The 17,528-nt window shown below is 43.0% G+C and overlaps 1 protein-coding gene across 5 annotated transcripts in view; it reads right to left on the bottom strand.

The window, feature by feature from the left end:
• Positions 1-17,528, bottom strand: part of iqsec1b (IQ motif and Sec7 domain ArfGEF 1b) — a 90,808-nt gene that overhangs the window by 29,181 nt on the left and 44,099 nt on the right. For 4 of the 5 annotated variants that reach the window (XM_038308750.1, XM_038308751.1, XM_038308752.1 and 1 more), the window contains one exon: positions 477-756. In XM_038308750.1, coding sequence (XP_038164678.1) covers positions 477-756 — 280 coding nt within the window. Of the gene's footprint in view, positions 1-476; positions 757-15,303; positions 15,421-17,528 lie in introns of those variants that run through there. The other variant, XM_038308754.1, reaches the window with a different exon arrangement.

Below are 17,528 nucleotides of genomic sequence, written 5' to 3' on the forward strand. Positions count from 1 at the left end.
GTTAGCAGCAATCTGACCGTCCAATCACATTCTAATAACGGTAGCATTTAGGACGTCAGCAGCAATCTGACCGTCCAATCACAGACCAGATTCATAGGCGCATTAGATGTTAGTAAAGTGAGCTTCTTAAGAGTAACAGCCGTGACAGCCAATCATGGAAGAAAAGATGGAGGGCCAATCAGCAGCTTGTGGCCGAGCTAAACTCAGAGAAGCGGGCTTCAGCTTGAGCTGCGGTTTTCCGCTCGGTCCTAGTGCTCGACGCACTCGTGCACTGTACTCAGGCCCGGTCGCACCACAACCAGGCCTAAGGCAGCTGTTGCTGGGAATTCGGCATGTGGGTGTCTGAGATATTTTTTTTGTTGTTTTTTTTTTCCTTTTTTCTTTTTCTTTCTTGCTTGTAATAAAAAAGGGGCTCAAACTACTGGATTGTAATTTGTTATTTTGTAATGTTTAAAGCTTCCAGGTTGGTCTCTCACCTGTTTGTCCTGCAGGTCTGATGACAGCTCATAGCTCTCTGACAGTGAGCGCGAGCGCTTGATGGCCTCCTCCTCTGCCTGCTTGCGGAGGATGGATTGGGAATGCGGAAGCTTTGATCGGCGGGGTCGCAGTTGGCTCGGCAGAAAGATGTGTCCGTAGAACTGGCTGTCCAGCTGGTCCAGGCCGAGGCCTGAGCCGTGGGTCACTGGCCTGCAACCATAGCTGCCACTGGGATCCACAGAGACGCCCACCGCACTGTCAGGAGCATCACCTTCCACACTGTGACACACAAACACATTCAGATCAGACGAGTTCCTGGCTCTGTGTGTCAGCCACAAACATGTGACCTATGGAAAGTGGACTTTGGTCCTGCTGCCACCGTCTAAATGCAAGGAGGGAATTTATAGCAGCAGTCTGGGTGCTGCAGATCATCTGCTCTGTGCATGCAGATGAAGCCCTGAACTTCAAAGCAAACAAAATGCCTTTCGAATGAAGGCGAGGAAGTGAAGAGCCACATAAAGTACCACAAAACACTTTCGTCACAATGTGACTCATCCTGAATGTAAAGAGATCCTGGACCTCCAAACAGCTAATAACGCCACACACCCTCATCCAGCAAGAGGGAATCCTGCATCAGCTGGTTTCCCATAGATAGAAGTCACTTTGTGACCGGATGATCTGATTGATCTGGAGCCATAAAGTGACCCAAGATGATGATGAAATAAAATGAACAGAAATTACCTTAGCAGCCGTTCAGCAACAGCCTAAAGCAAACTGCAGAGATTAACCATAGATTTCCTCCCTCCACACACTGATGGAGCTTCATGAGCAAACAGAGAGCTTTTTTTCTGAAAGTAGGCAGACAGGAAATGGGAATAGAGGAAGGAGGAAGCATTCCAAATCCTCAAGTCAGCAACCTACTGGTGGCGGTCTGCATTCAGTTCCACTGGGTGGAACAGTGGTCTGTATTCGATTCCACTGTACGAAAAAGCAGTCTTTAGTCAGTTCCTCTGGGCGGAACAGCGGACTGCAGTCAGTTTAACTGGGCCACGTAGCAGGGTGGGTTGTATTTGTCTCTATGGTCATCTGACCCTGGATCAGACTGTGGGAGTGGGGCAAACTCAGAACCTCAGACTTCCAAGCTCTATGCCCTAACAAATAGGCTGCCACTCTTAGTTTCCCTAACAGCAAAACCAGAAAACCTCTTCTTTTTGAAACTTTGCATCGTCCACCAGGTCCTTACTCTCAATGTTTAGATGAGTTTTCAGAGTTCCTTTCTGATTTGGTATTAAATACTGACAGGGTCATCATAGTGGGAGATTTTAACATCCATGCTTAAGAGCAGCCTTTAATACTATCTTAGACACTATTGGCTTTGTTCAAAATGTGAATAGTCCCACACATTCTCATCTTCATACTTTGGATCTTGTCCTGACATATGGCATAGAATGGTAAGAAATAATAGTATTTCCTCATAACCCTGTCCTCTAACCACTTTTTACTAACCTTCAGGATTACATTAACAGAGTTCTCTTCCCCCAAAAGAAGGTTTCTCTCTCCTCTGTGTCGCTGACCAGTGCAGCATGAGGGCAAAAGCTTAGCTTATTCCCCTTCACAGGTTGATGATTTTGTTGATGGGGTTGCTAGTTCTCTGCGTACTGCCTTAGACAACACAGCTACTTTGAAAATGAAAAACTTTAAAAATAGTAAGCTGGCTCCTTGGTTTAATGCAGAGCTGTGCATTTTAAAGCAAAATGCTAGGAAACGGGAGAGAACATGGCACTCTGGAAGCCTACGGGAATCTAACTTGTCTGAAAAAATAGTTTACTGCTGTATAAGAGGACCCTTTGTAAAACAAGAGCAGCGTATTTCTCCTTATTAACAGAGGAGAATAGGAATGATCCTAGATATCTTTTTAACTCACTTAGAGCCATAGCTTACCATACCAAACCAACTTTATTTATGAAGCACTTTATACACCGGACAAGACCAAAGTGCTGTACACAATGATAACATACAATGCAATTATAAAAATAGAAAAGAGCGAGTATAAAATACATATTAGTATACAAACAGAATAAAACAGTGAAACCTCTCAAATTGTGGCAAAAGCCAAGGAAAAAAGATGAATCTTAAGAAGGGACTTAAAAATAGCAAGAGAAGAGGCCTGTCTTATGCTCAAAGGCAGATCGTTCCATAGCTTAGGAGCTGTCACAGAAAAAGCACGGTCCTCTCTGAGCTTGCATTTTGTCTTTGGGACTCTCAGAAGCAACAGATCAGCTGACCTGAGGGAACGGGAGGGTGTGTAAGAATGTAACAGCTCAGACAGATAAGAAGGGGAAAGGCCATTAAGAGTTTTAAAAATAAATAAAAGAATTTTAAAATGAAAACTAAAATGTACTGGCAGCCAGTGTACAGAAGCTAAAATGGGAAATTTTGTCGAATTTTCGTAGCTTAGTCGAACCGTCCATTCCACCTGCTCTTAGCAGGAATGATTTTATGGGATTCTTTATAAATATGATTGATCTTATTAAAAATAAGAGCATGAGCATTCCTCTATCCGCAATTGGTTTGTCTCTGAAGGGTGGGGCAGCATCTGAGGTAGTCATGGAATCTGAACCGAGTTTAGACTGCTTTGATCCAGTTGAACCTTCAGAGTTAGCAAAACTGTTGTCTTCAACTTAGCTTTCTATCTATCTGATCGATTTCGGTTTGTTTACGTTAATGATAAATCTTCCTCATCGTCACATGCAGCTCTGCTAATTACTTTCTTTTTCTCTTGTCATTTTTTGTCTGGCTCAGTTGTTTTCTGAACTTACTGTTTTATTTTCAGGCACTAAGTTCTGTTTTCTTTTCAGAATACTTCACTTTCTTGGATTACCCTTCAATCAGCCTCCCTGGTACTGCTCACCTGTGTCTTGTTGTTGATTCCCTTACCTCTTTAAACCTATCCCTCAGCAGCCTTCGTTGCCAGTTCATCTTTGTCACTTGTGTCAAGCGTTCAATAGGTATTTGTTTGTTGTAGGTATTTTGCTCTACCCCCTTTTGACGAGCCTCTACATATGTGGATTTTTTGCCAGTCGTTCCAACTAATTGTGCTGACTAGCATTAGAGTCCTCTTTTGGTTGCCCCATGAGACTCATGCTCCAGGGTTAAATGTGGAGTACCACAGGGATCAGTTCTAGGAGTTCTCTTCAGTAGCAGCCTTGGTAACTTAGCAGTTCTCTTCAGTATATATATATATATATATATATATGCTCCCAATCGGTAGAGTTATTAGACAGCATGGGATTAATTTCCACTGTTTTGCTGATGATACCCAGCTATATCTGTCTATAATCCAGATGAAAACCGGATGTGCTGTATATGTCCCTTCCAACTAATTTTATTATCTAAAATGACACCTAAAAATTTTATTTCATCAACTAATTCTAATTGTACATCATCAATACTTAACTTTATTTTACTACTTTTTTTTTTATTTTTTTTTTATTTGGAAACATTAAAAAAAGTAGTAAAATAAAGTTAAGTATTGATGATGTACAATTAGAATTAGTTGATGAAATAAAATTTTTAGGTGTCATTTTAGATAATAAAATTAGTTGGAAGGGACATATACAGCACATCCGGTCAAAGCTGGCCAGATGTTTGGCTGTTATAAATAAAGCCTGGCATCTTCTGACCAAACAAGCTTTAAACACATTATATTTCTCATTGTTTCAGCCATATTTAACCTATTGTGTTGAAGTGTGGGGCCACACTTACAAAACAAACATTCAACCACTGATTATTATGCAGAAGAAAGCAATACGAGTAACGAATAACAAACATTATAGAGATCACACTCACTGCTTATTCCTAGATTCAAGAGTTCTTAAATTTGTAGACCTGATCGATTTCAAAACTGCTCAAATTCTTTATAAAGCAAGAAATAAATTACTTCCTGCACACATACAAAAATTGTTTACAGATAGAGATGGAAAATATAATCTAAGAGGAAAATTACATTTCAAAACTAAGTGTGTTCGAACAACAAAAAGAACCTTCAGTTTATCAGTTAGTGGAGTGAAGCTCTGGAACAGCTTGCCTGAAAACATTAAACATTGTAAAAGCATCCAGCAATTCAAAAAACAATATAAGAAAAGTATTTTTGATGAATACAAAAAAGAATAATACACAAAAAGTTATACTGTTCGTCTTACTGTAATCGTCCTTTACCACCATGACTTATGTAACTGAGGGGTAGGGTTTAATAAGCTTATGCTTCATCCTGCTCCTTTTTGAAACATGCTGTATGTTTAGGTAGCATTCTATGCAAACATTGTAAAATCATGTCATGTTTCAAAATAAATGAAATGGAAATGGAAATAGATGAAGCTAACCCATTACATAGATTACAGGCATGTATTGAAGACATAAAACCCTGGATGAATCTTAACTTTCTCCTTCTGAATGCAGACAAAACAGAAGTTATAGTCTTTGGACCAGAGTCTTTAAAAAAGAAACTGATTAGCCAGTCACTTCATTTTGATGGGATTAAACTGATTTCAAATAATAAAGTAACAAATCTTGGTGTTGTTCCTGATGAGGACCTGTCATTTAAATCCCATATCAAAGAGGTTTCTAGAATTTCCTTCTTTCATCTGAGGAATATTGCAGAAATGAGAAATCTCCTGTCCAGGGGTGATGCTGAGAAACTAGTCCATGCATTTGTTACTTCAAGGCTGGACTATTGTAATTCTTTACTATCAGGAAGTCGACTAACTGTAGTTAAAAGCCTTCAGCTGATCCAAAATGCTGCAGCCAGAGTTCTGATGAAAATGAAAAAGAGAGATCATATCTTTCCTATCCTGGCTTCTCTTCATTGGCTTCCTGTTAAATCCAGAATAGAATTTAAAATCCTCCTTCTCACATATAAAGCCTTAAATGGCCAAGCTCCATCTGATATCAGAGATCTGATTGTTCCTTATGTTCCTAACAGAGCACTTCGCTCTCAATCTGCAGGTTTACTAGTGGTTCCTAGAATTTCTAAAAGTAGAATGAGAGGCAGATCTTTTAGTTATCAGGCTCCTCTCCTGTGGAACCGACTACCAGTTTTAGTCCGTGAGGCAGACACCCTGTCTACTTTTAAGGCTAGGCTTAAAACTTTCCTTTTTGATAAAACTTCTAGTTAGAGTGGCTCAGGTTATCCTGAGCTATCTCTATAGTTCTGCTGCTATAGGCTTAGACTGCTGGAGGACATAGGGACCCCTTTTTCATCATTCTGCTTCATTCTATCTCTATTCTCCCACTCTGCAGAATCTGTTGGTTCAATCTCTAACGTTCTGCTCTCTCTGCTTTTCCTCATAGTAGCTTCATCTGGTCTGTTCCTGTTTGGCTGTGACTCCATCCTGGAGAGAAATATCAGCTGTGCTGCTGCCATCAACTGTAATGGCCTCTGCACTGATTCTGGCCTGATCAATCAGTCAATACACCTGCTCTGCTCCACCCGTCCACAATCAGCTCTAAACGGAGTCACCTGTTTCCATCAGTATATAAGCACCATCAGACCAGTCCTCTGTCTTATCTTGTGCCAACCCACTAAGAATAGTCCAGCATCTCATAAGAAGTATCTGTTGTCTACCCGTTACTGACCTGATCTGTTTCCTGATACGGAGCCTGCTTGATCCCTGTCTGACTCTGCCGGCCTGGATATTCTCTCTGCTCTGCCTCTGGATCCCTGGATCTCTGAATCAGTCTGACCGGACTGCCTGCTCCTCTCTCGTTGGATCACAAACTGGGAGAAGCTCTGCATAAACTGTCTGCCTTCCTCTCCTGGATCACGAACCGGTAAACCTCACACATTCTTCCCGCCTATCTGCCTGCAGCCTGTTAGCTCCACTCAGGTTCAGTTCCACTCTCAAAGCAAGCTGCTCAATAAACTGTTCAACCTGTCTTTGTTATATTTGGATCCAGCCTCAGTTTCATTACATCAACACCTTTGCTTATATATGTTGGAGCTTGGCTGTTTTTTTTTTTTTGTGTGTAGTCCTTTTTCTCTGACAGTCATAGTTATGAGCTCAGCTTTTATTGAATGTTCTTGCTTTCATCCATTAACATAAAAACTGTCTCAGATCTCGTCTGATTAACAATTTCTTCCTCAGACAGACCTCTGGAGCTAGGTTATCATCAGCTATTCTAACATAGAACATATTTATAGATCAGTGCTTCTATGGTCCACTTCTATGTCTGCTTCTGTCTCCTTGAACCCCAGTGGGCCTCAGCAGATGGCCGCTCACACTGAGCCTGGTTCTGCTGGAGGTTTATTCCTGTTCAAAGGGAGTTTTTCCTCTCCACTGTTGCTACAAGCATGCTTAGTGTGAGGGATTGCTGAAGAGTCAATGAGTCGGTGCAATCAGCTGGTTTTCCTTAGATAGAAAACTCTGAATCAATCTGACTGGATGATCTGGTGAACTGGAAAGTGCGTCAAGATGACATGATGTGAATTGGAGCTATAGAAATAAACTGAATAGAATTTTACATTTAAAAAAGTTGTGACTTGTGATATCACATATTTGCCGTATTGCCTACCCCTACACAGCGTTGCCAATTGTGTGTGTGTGTGTGTGTTTGTGTGGGTGGGGGGGGGGGGGGTGTGGTGTGTGGCTGTTAAATCAGCAACATTACTTAGAAACCCAGACGTTTTCTAACATCTAATAAGTGAACAGAAGAAGCCTAGATGCTGTTAGTGAATAAAAAGCTGCTTGAAAATGGTGGGGCTTTACAACACAGTTACAGCAACATTTTAAATCACTACTGTTGTAGCCAGAAACAAGAGATAAAGTTTGAAATTAATAATTTCTCAATCTGTTGAGTTAGCCCAATAGACCAACTATTTGAACAGCAAACACTGTAACTTCTAGTCAGTTAGCAGCATAAACCATCGACATGTAGGGAGATAACAACATTTAAACAAGCTGCTCTGTCTGCATTGAGCTCTCAATGCGTCACTATCAGCTGAGCATGTCCCGGTCCAGGACCAGTAGAAAGGCTTGCTTTAAAGCTGTTGGCTCCTGCTCAACCCTATAATCCCTGAGCTTAGAGCACACTCACGTGTGACCCTGCTCTACGAGTCTCAGAATCCACAGCAGAACGACTGGAAAGAATGGAAGAAAGATGGCTACACATAACAAAGATGGCTACTTGCAATAAATACGGTTAATGGGAGACAAAAATGGTTACAGGCAAAAAATATGATTACAGGCAACTGTGACGGCTACAGGCAACAATGATGGCTACAGGCAACCATGACAGCTACAGGCAACCATGACGGCTACAGGCAACAATGATGGCTACAGGCAACCATGACGGCTACAGGCAACCGTGACGGCTACAGGCAACCATGACGGCTACAGGCAACCATGACGGCTACAGGCAACAATGATGGCTACAGGCAACCATGACGGCTACAGGCAACAATGATGGCTACAGGCAACAATGATGGCTACAGGCAACCATGACGGCTACAGGCAACAATGATGGCTACAGGCAACCATGACGGCTACAGGCAACCGTGACGGCTACAGGCAACCATGACGGCTACAGGCAACAATGATGGCTACAGGCAACCATGACGGCTACAGGCAACCATGACGGCTACAGGCAACAATGATGGCTACAGGCAACCATGACGGCTACAGGCAACCGTGACAGCTACAGGCAACCATGACGGCTACAGGCAACCATGACGGCTACAGGCAACAATGATGGCTACAGGCAACCATGATGGCTACAGGCAACCATGACGGCTACAGGCAACAATGATGGCTACAGGCAACAATGATGGCTACAGGCAACCATGACGGCTACAGGCAACAATGACGGCTACAGGCAACCGTGACGGCTACAGGCAACCGTGACGGCTACAGGCAACCGTGACGGCTACAGGCAACCATGACGGCTACAGGCAACAATGATGGCTACAGGCAACCATGACGGCTACAGGCAACAATGATGGCTACAGGCAACAATGATGGCTACAGGCAACCATGACGGCTACAGGCAACCATGACGGCTACAGGCAACCATGACGGCTACAGGCAACAATGATGGCTACAGGCAACCATGACGGCTACAGGCAACCATGACGGCTACAGGCAACAATGATGGCTACAGGCAACAATGATGGCTACAGGCAACCATGACGGCTACAGGCAACAATGATGGCTACAGGCAACAATGATGGCTACAGGCAACCATGACGGCTACAGGCAACCATGACGGCTACAGGCAACAATGACGGCTACAGGCAACAATGACGGCTACAGGCAACCATGACGGCTACAGGCAACAATGATGGCTACAGGCAACCATGACGGCTACAGGCAACCATGACGGCTACAGGCAACGGTGACGGCTACAGGCAACAATGACGGCTACAGGCAACAATGACGGCTACAGGCAACAGTGACGGCTACAGGCAACCATGACGGCTACAGGCAACAATGATGGCTACAGGCAACAATGATGGCTACAGGCAACAATGATGGCTACAGGCAACCATGATGGCTACAGGCAACAAAATTGATCACAGAACAAACATTTGACCTTCCCTTGTACTTTTCTATAACATCCTGACTTGATGGTAGGAAAATATTCATAATACTTAGATCCCAATATGTGTTTCCCAATAAGCCATTTTTTTGTCTAATCAACTAACAGAAGCATGGACACTGGCCTGTGCAAATCCTGCATATGACGCAGGGAGATTTAGTTCTTCAGTAAACACAAGTTCGGTCTCCGAGGTATCCTCAGTTCGTATCAGTGCAGCAGCGTAGTTCATGGCCTGATCAGCCAACGATCAGCAGTACATGACCCCCAAGCCTTTTGTAAAAGAGATGAGGTTTGATGATCCAGTGGAAGACTGTGGATTGGTGTCCTGATCCACTGCTGCTTGCAGGGGGTAAGAGGTTCAGGAGTTCAGAGAGTGAGCAGCTCCATTAAATATGACTGAGAGGCATCAGAGAAGGTATACAAGCCTTCACCTGTCATTCTTTGTCCTTAATAACATTCTGGCTCAGGAAGGACACCCTTCAGGGGTCTAAAGAAATGGAATGCAGCCATAAAAGATCTCAGAGGAAAGATGACGTGAACTTACCTGCTCTTTTCAGAATGTCCAGAGAAAAGTCTAAAGCTTCATTCGGTTCGTTCCTAAATCCAGGCATGAGTCCAAACACAGGCTAATGGCAGGACTCATGTCCTGCGCACTCATAGACCTCCAGAGAAGCCTGTTCTGATTGGTGAGACTAATGGCTGCCAACACTAGCCCCGCCCCTTTTCTCCATTGGAAACACACTGGTTCTCTGTGTAAATCCCCAGGCATTGTGGGTGTTGGTGTCTACAGTATTTTTTTTAACTCTGTCAAGTGGAGCAGTGAGGCTGAGTGAATGAAATGCTGTGCTGGCTGTGTGCGCCTGTCTGTCAGGAGGACCCAGCAGCAAACTGGTGTGACCGGCTTGATTATCCGATCTGATCTGGGATTGCATTTCCTTTACACAACCTCTGGAAGGAAACTAAGATGTTTTGCTGACCTTCCCCCAAAAGCGTTTTCCCTGCTGCCATCAGACTGCTGAAACTCAAGTCTCTGAATCACACTTGAAAACATCATATTTGCAACATGGCTGATTTTTGCATTATCCCTTTAAATAGAACAAAACTCAGTCTTTCTACTTTATTTTGCATCACATTTATGTTTTTGCACAGAACTGAACCTTTCACTGCTGCGCTTTATAAATAGAAATTTCACTTTTGGAAGCTGCTCATTCACTGCTGTAAGCTGTATTCAATGTAATGTCATCTTGTATATGCAGAGTATATGCAATAAAGTTTACTAAGTCTCTATATTTAACCGTTGCAGTTGTCACATCAGGATGACCGTTATTCATTTGAGACTAGATAGGCCTCAGGAGGGGAGAAACATGCCGTTACATAAGTGGCTTTAAAATGAGCTACCAGCTGACCCCTAGATTCTGTGTTACCCAACATCCAAGGAAACCCCACAGATGGTCAGCTGTGGAACTTCTGGTGTCTGCCTGTGTTTTATTCACAGAATATAAACACTATATTAGGGCAATAAATCAAATATACTCCATGTATCTCAAGTTTTCCCACGCACAACAGTTAAAATGGCTCTATCAAAAACATCGAGTACAAATTTGCATGACAACATTAAGCTGTCTGTTCTCACAAACGTTGAATTCATCATAAACCCCTCCTGCAAACAGGATTATTTTCACAGACACTACACTAACCAGCAAACTAAATGTGGCAACAGCAGGTGTTTGAGCTGAGTGATATATGGCAGCGGTTTGGATTTCATGCTGAGGACGTTGAACAAAAGGTGCTATTTGTAAAATGTGCCATAAAACCATTGCTGCAAAGGGAAGCAGTAAGAATTTATTCCAGCGTCTAAAAAGTAATTTTTACAACTTTTACAACTTTTTTGGTTCTTTAAATTCCCAGCAGGTAAAGTTCAATGCTGATAGTTTGGAGATGCTCTGATAATGCTCTAATTTTTGGACACTATTTGGACTTTTATTTTTGTAATTTTAACTCAATTCTTTTATTATTCTGCATTTTTTTATATTCTCGCCAAAAAGCCTTTGTTGATTTTGCATTTTATTTAGTATTGCGTGTTTACCTGTTTTCCTCCTTTGTTCATCCTGTGTTCAGCCTGTTTTCATCCTGGGCTCAGCCTGTTTTCATCCTGTGTTCAGCCTGTTTTCATCATGTGTTCAGCCTGTTTTCATCCTGTGTTCAGCCTGTTTTCATCCTGTGCTTTGTCTGTTTTCATCCTGTGTTCAGCCTGTTTTCATCCTGTGTTCAGCCTGTTTTCATCATGTGTTCAGCCTGTTTTCATCCTGTGTTCAGCCTGTTTTCATCCTGTGCTCAGCCTGTTTTCATCCTGTGCTCAGCCTGTTTTCATCCTGTGCTCAGCCTGTTTTCATCCTGTGCTCAGCCTGTTTTCATCCTGTGCTTTGTCTGTTTTCATCCTGTGCTCAGCCTGTTTTCATCCTGTGCTCAGCCTGTTTTCATCCTGTGTTCAGCCTGTTTTCATCATGTGTTCAGCCTGTTTTCATCCTGTGTTCAGCCTGTTTTCATCCTGTGCTTTGTCTGTTTTCATCCTGTGTTCAGCCTGTTTTCATCCTGTGCTTTGCATGTTTTCATCCTGTGTTCAGCCTATTTTGATCCTGTGCTTTGCCTGTTTTCATCCTGTGTTCAGCCTGTTTTCATCCTGTGCTTTGCCTGTTTTCATCCTGTGTTCAGCCTATTTTCATCCTGTGTTCAGCCTATTTTCATCCTGTGTTCAGCCTATTTTCATCCTGTGCTCAGCCTGTTTTCATCCTGTGTTCAGCCTGTTTTCATCCTTTGCATTGCCTGTTTTCATGCTGTTCTCAGCCTGTTATCATTATTGTGTTCAGCCTGTTTTCATCCTGTGCTCAGCCTGTTTTCCTCCTTTGTTCATCCTGTGCTTTGCCTGTTTTAATCCTGTGTTCAGCCTATTTTCATCCTGTGTTCAGCCTATTTTCATCCTGTGTTCAGCCTATTTTCATCCTGTGCTCAGCCTGTTTTCATCCTGTGTTCAGCCTGTTTTCATCCTTTGCATTGCCTGTTTTCATGCTGTTCTCAGCCTGTTATCATTATTGTGTTCAGCCTGTTTTCATCCTGTGCTCAGCCTGTTTTCCTCCTTTGTTCATCCTGTGCTTTGCCTGTTTTCATCCTGTGCTCAGCCTGTTTTCCTCCTTTGTTCATCCTGTGCTTTGCCTGTTTTCATCCTGTGCTCAGCCTGTTTTCCTCCTTTGTTCATCCTGTGCTTTGCCTTTTTTCATCCTGTGCTTTGCCTGGTTTCATCCTGTCCTCAGCCTGTTTTCCTCCATTGTTCATCCTGTGTTCAGCCTGTTTTCATCCTGTGCTCAGCCTGTTTTCATCCTGTGCTCAGCCTGTTTTCATCCTGTGTTCAGCCTGTTTTCATCCTGTGTTCAGCCTGTTTTCATCCTGTGTTCAGCCTGTTTTCATCCTGTGTTCAGCCTGTTTTCATCCTGTGTTCAGCCTATTTTCATCCTGTGTTCAGCCTATTTTCATCCTGTGTTCAGCCTATTTTCATCCTGTGCTCAGCCTGTTTTCATCCTGTGTTCAGCCTGTTTTCATCCTTTGCATTGCCTGTTTTCATGCTGTTCTCAGCCTGTTATCATTATTGTGTTCAGCCTGTTTTCATCCTGTGCTCAGCCTGTTTTCCTCCTTTGTTCATCCTGTGCTTTGCCTGTTTTCATCCTGTGCTCAGCCTGTTTTCCTCCTTTGTTCATCCTGTGCTTTGCCTTTTTTCATCCTGTGCTTTGCCTGGTTTCATCCTGTCCTCAGCCTATTTTCCTCCATTGTTCATCCTGTGCTTTGCCTGTTTTCATCCTGTGCTCAGCCTGTTTTCTTCCTTTGTTCATCCTGTGCTCAGCCTGTTTTCATTATTGTGTTCAGCCTGTTTTTATTATTGTATTCAGTCTGTTTTAATCCTTTGTTCAGCCTGTTTTCATCCTGTGTGTTTAAAACCACCTCTGGCTGAGGTTTTAAAAGCTATAGTTTGCCAGTTAATGTTGTCTTTTTATCCTTGTATGCAGTAATTGTGAAGCCTGCTAGAGCAGAGACAGAGGAGCTAATCCAGCTCTGCTAACCAAAATCTAACCACCGAACAGAGGGCCCCCAATTGCTGTTCGCTGAAGGAGCCGCTGGAAGCCACTAGAAGCCACCTGACCCATGACCACCCCTGCCTGCTCCAGCGACCTCATGCTGAATACGCTGTAGAGGGCACATCGTGAGTTAACCCTTTTTGTCTTCAGCTGGACCCATCCGGACCAGACCCCCTGGGACCAGCTAAGCTAACCCATTTCTCTTTCAGCCCCGTCATTGTTTAATGCATTACTGAGTCATTAGTCGTTCTTCACTGAGAAACTGAATGAAACTTTACTGTTTTGACTGCAGTTAACATCTCTGCATCAGGATTTATTGACATTTTATCTGCTACTATTTTTAAAGGACACTTTCAATGCATTAAGCTTAAACTTCAAGCATCCTTCAGACTTTGAACGGACTTTCAAACCCCTTTTCCCCTTTTATTTCTTTATTTTTGCTTATTTTCCGTTAGCTTTAGTATCTGCATAGGTATTACATAATACTCTGTGATTCTAGCTAATAAAGGTACCATTATATTTCCTTTTTTTATTATGATTATTTTTTAATTTTAATTTTATTTTATTGTTTTACCATTATATTTCGATCTCTTTTGTTTATTTATACGCAGTGAATGATTTATCACTCAGGCTGGATTCACTCTATCAGTAACATCTGAATGAGCAAAGACACATTTATTTGTTTGGTGATTAATAACTGTGCTGATAGCCATAGTCTAAATAACTAAATTAGTGAAATAGAACTGATTTATAACAGCCGGATTCAGGAGTCCAACCTTTTAGGCAAGAGGCTAAAAAAAAACTAAAATTACAGTATAAACAATATTATAATATATATACAGTATAAACAATATTATAATATATATATATATATATATATACATATATATATATATACATATATATATACATATATATATATACAAGCAGTCTCTGCTTACATGACAGCTCAGGAAACCCTTTCTCCAAACGACTCAGGTGGAAAACTATCGGCCGGTCTCTCTATAACCATTTCCTCATTGACAGGGCAGTCTTTAAGCAGTCTTAAGTATCCATTTTATAGTTTGCAATATACACCACCATGCTGAGCCAGATTATTCGATGATATGGTTTCTCATACTACTGTTATACTGATGACACCCAGCTCTCATTTCTACCTGATGACAACAGAGTCTCAGGACTCATCTCAGACTGTCTTTCCAACATCAAAATGGCTGAAAGACCATCATCTCCATTTGAATCTCTCAAAACATGAACTGTTTGTTTTCCAAACCACAATATCCAGAAATGATCCGATTCTGTTCACCTGGACTGGCCTGGATCCATTACCATCAGTTTGGCTCTCCAGAAGAACAACACATTTAGAGCTGAGGAAACCAAGCTTCTTCCTGAAGGTTGGAAGTTATTAAGATCAATTGGATCTGAGCTGCTTAAAAAGCTCCATCCCTATTGGCTGAAATCGTTTTCCAAAATTCAGAACTGCTGATGGCTTTTAGATCTGGAGAATGATCCGATACTTCAGAGCTTAAAGCTGTGCAATCTACCCAGCCTAAAAATCCTACCCCCAGGACAAACACAGATGTGGCCTCTGGGTTGGATGTAGATCCTAAAGGATCAAATAGGTCTGCTGTGATGGGGCCCGGGCCAGAACCTTCAGCTTAGCAACGGGGAACAAACCTGGGTTCTACTGGCTGTTCTGCATGCTGGAAGAGGAGGGATTTAACAAAGGAACAAGAGCTGCAACCATCCAGTGTCCCCAATACAGACCAGCCTAATCGGAGAGCTACTACTGCAGCTGTTTAAGGATCGATAGAGATTTATCCATCGGCTCTTCTGAGATCAGCAAAAAAGAGTCAGGATGCAGGAGCAGCAGCAGCAAACCGCCACCCCCTCCACCGAATGGAAATGCAGCTTGGAGGCTTAAAGGACAATCTCCAAAACATCAGCTGCCATGACATCAGCATGCAGGACGGGGTGGGGGTAGCGCAGAGCTGCTGTCGGACACCTGCCTGGGTAGCAGCAGCAGTAAACGGCCTGACAGCTCCCTCTGCCTTCACACAGTGGAAAGTTCTGAGAAAACTCAGCAGGACAACGGAAGAAGCAACCCTACCGCTGCAGGAAGACGGCGAGTGGAGTGGCTTCCAGCAGGGAGGCAGCCCGGGTCCACAGCTCCTCACCCGTCAGTACATCTTCCTCACTCTGTCCACACAGCCTTCTGGCCCATCCCTCCCCCTCTCTCTGGCTGTCTCAGTTTAACACCCACCCCACTCTCCCTCCCTCCCTCCCCTGTTAGTTGCTGGCAGAGCTGCAAGGTCAAGATGAGTCTGCGTGTCCACAGAGTGACACAGCACTGACACTGAAGTTTTTCTTCACTCAGGTGATGGTGCTTTAATTAATGAGAGTCTCTGGGAAAGAGGGGGGGTTGCAAAGCTTCCCCATTCTGATGTCCATGTCTGTTTCAGGCCTGCCAATAATAAACTTTGATACAGAGACTTTCTACAGTAAAACTAGAAACAGGTTATGGCTGCTTCTTTATAAAGCATCAAGGTCAAGTGTTTGAATTCAAAATTTAACATGGCTGCCAAGCATTAAAAACAAAGGCTGTGTCTGACCGTCCGTCCTAACCCCTCCATCACTATATAGAGCAGGCACTATATAGGGAACTTTATAGTGCACTCAGTTAACTGACCCTTCAGACAGATGATCATTTTCTTTTCTCTCTGTGTTGATCATGTGACTCCACCTCCCCGCACGATGTCTGCACCATCTTTGTTATGTGTCCTCTCACACCAATGACAGCGGGCCACTGTAACAACAAATCCCATCATGCTTTGCAAGCAGAGCTCCTGCAAAGCATTCCTGGATATGTCTGCTCATCTAGTGACCATTGATGATCACCACTTTTCAAGGTGCATTGTGGGAAATTTCGAGTCCACTACTTTTTCATCTACTAGATGTTCGGACGCTCATCTAAAATGGCGTAACCACGATATAGTGATTAGGGCGGACACATTCAAGGAGATAGTTCTGTCCAAAGAAGGAATAAAATCAATGTTTGAAAACAGAACATAAAGATAAACGATCCACCGTTATCAGCTAATGATGGACATTAGCACAATTTCTACACAGCAGGGGTTCCAAACCCTGGTCCTCAATCATCCCGTTTTAGGTATTTCCTGCCTCCACATTGTCAGGATCAGTCACCTGAACCAACTGGGCTGGAACAGAGATTCCTGTAAACTAGGATACCTTAGGACAAAGGTCCATGAGGAACTAGGCCCTCAAGGACCAGGGTCCATGAGGAACTAGGTCCTCGAGGACCAGGGTCCATGAGGAACTAGGTCCCCGAGGACCATGGTCCATGGGGAACTAGGTCCCCGAGGACCATGGTCCATGGGGAACTAGGTCCCCGAGGACCATGGTCCATGGGGAACTAGGTCCCCGAGGACCATGGTCCATGGGGAACTAGGTCCTCAAGGGCCAGGGTCCATGGGGTACTAGGTCCTCGAGGACCAGGGTCCATGGGGAACTAGGTCCTCAAGGACCTAGTTCTCCATTTATTTACTAGGATACCTTAGGACAAACAAACAAGTTCCCCATGGACCCTGGTCCTCGAGGACCTAGTTCCCCATTTATTTTGGATTTCCCCCCAAAGCGGATGAGTTTTACTTTGTAACCGCGTCTCTCTTCCTGTCAGACCCAAGAAATTGCTGCTGAATTGCTGTGAAGTCCGACTCAAATAGACCTAGTACAGTATTTTATTTGGTTATCTTTTAAATTGTCACTATTATTATTTTATTCTTATACATTTTTCTAAGATCCACATTTGTGTGACCATTTTCTTCTATATTTTTGTTGCTGCTGTAAACCCAGAATTTCCCCACTGTTATCAGCTAATGATGGACATTAGCACAATTTCTACACAGCAGGGGTTCCAAACCCTGGTCCTCAATCATCCCGTTTTAGGTATTTCCTGCCTCCACATTGTCAGGATCAGTCACCTGAACCAACTGGGCTGGAACAGAGATTCCTGTAAACTAGGATACCTTAGGACAAAGGTCCATGAGGAACTAGGTCCTCAAGGACCAGGGTCCATGAGGAACTACACTGCAAAAAACATCTAGAAATAAGTAAAAAATGTCTTAAATTAAGTGTATTTACCCTTAATTTGAGCAGGCAAACAAGATGATTTGCCAATGGAATGAGTATTTTTACTCCTAAAATAAGATAATTAGATAATATACACTTGAAATAAGACAAAGCAATTGTTTTTTCTTATTTTAAGTGTAAATTGTCTTGTTCCATTGGCAAAGTGTCTCACTTACCTCCTGAATT

The sequence above is a fragment of the Cyprinodon tularosa genome, unplaced genomic scaffold (genome assembly GCF_016077235.1).
Source record: "Cyprinodon tularosa strain WSP-4 unplaced genomic scaffold, ASM1607723v1 ctg647, whole genome shotgun sequence".
Taxonomy (NCBI): Eukaryota; Metazoa; Chordata; class Actinopteri; order Cyprinodontiformes; family Cyprinodontidae; genus Cyprinodon; species Cyprinodon tularosa.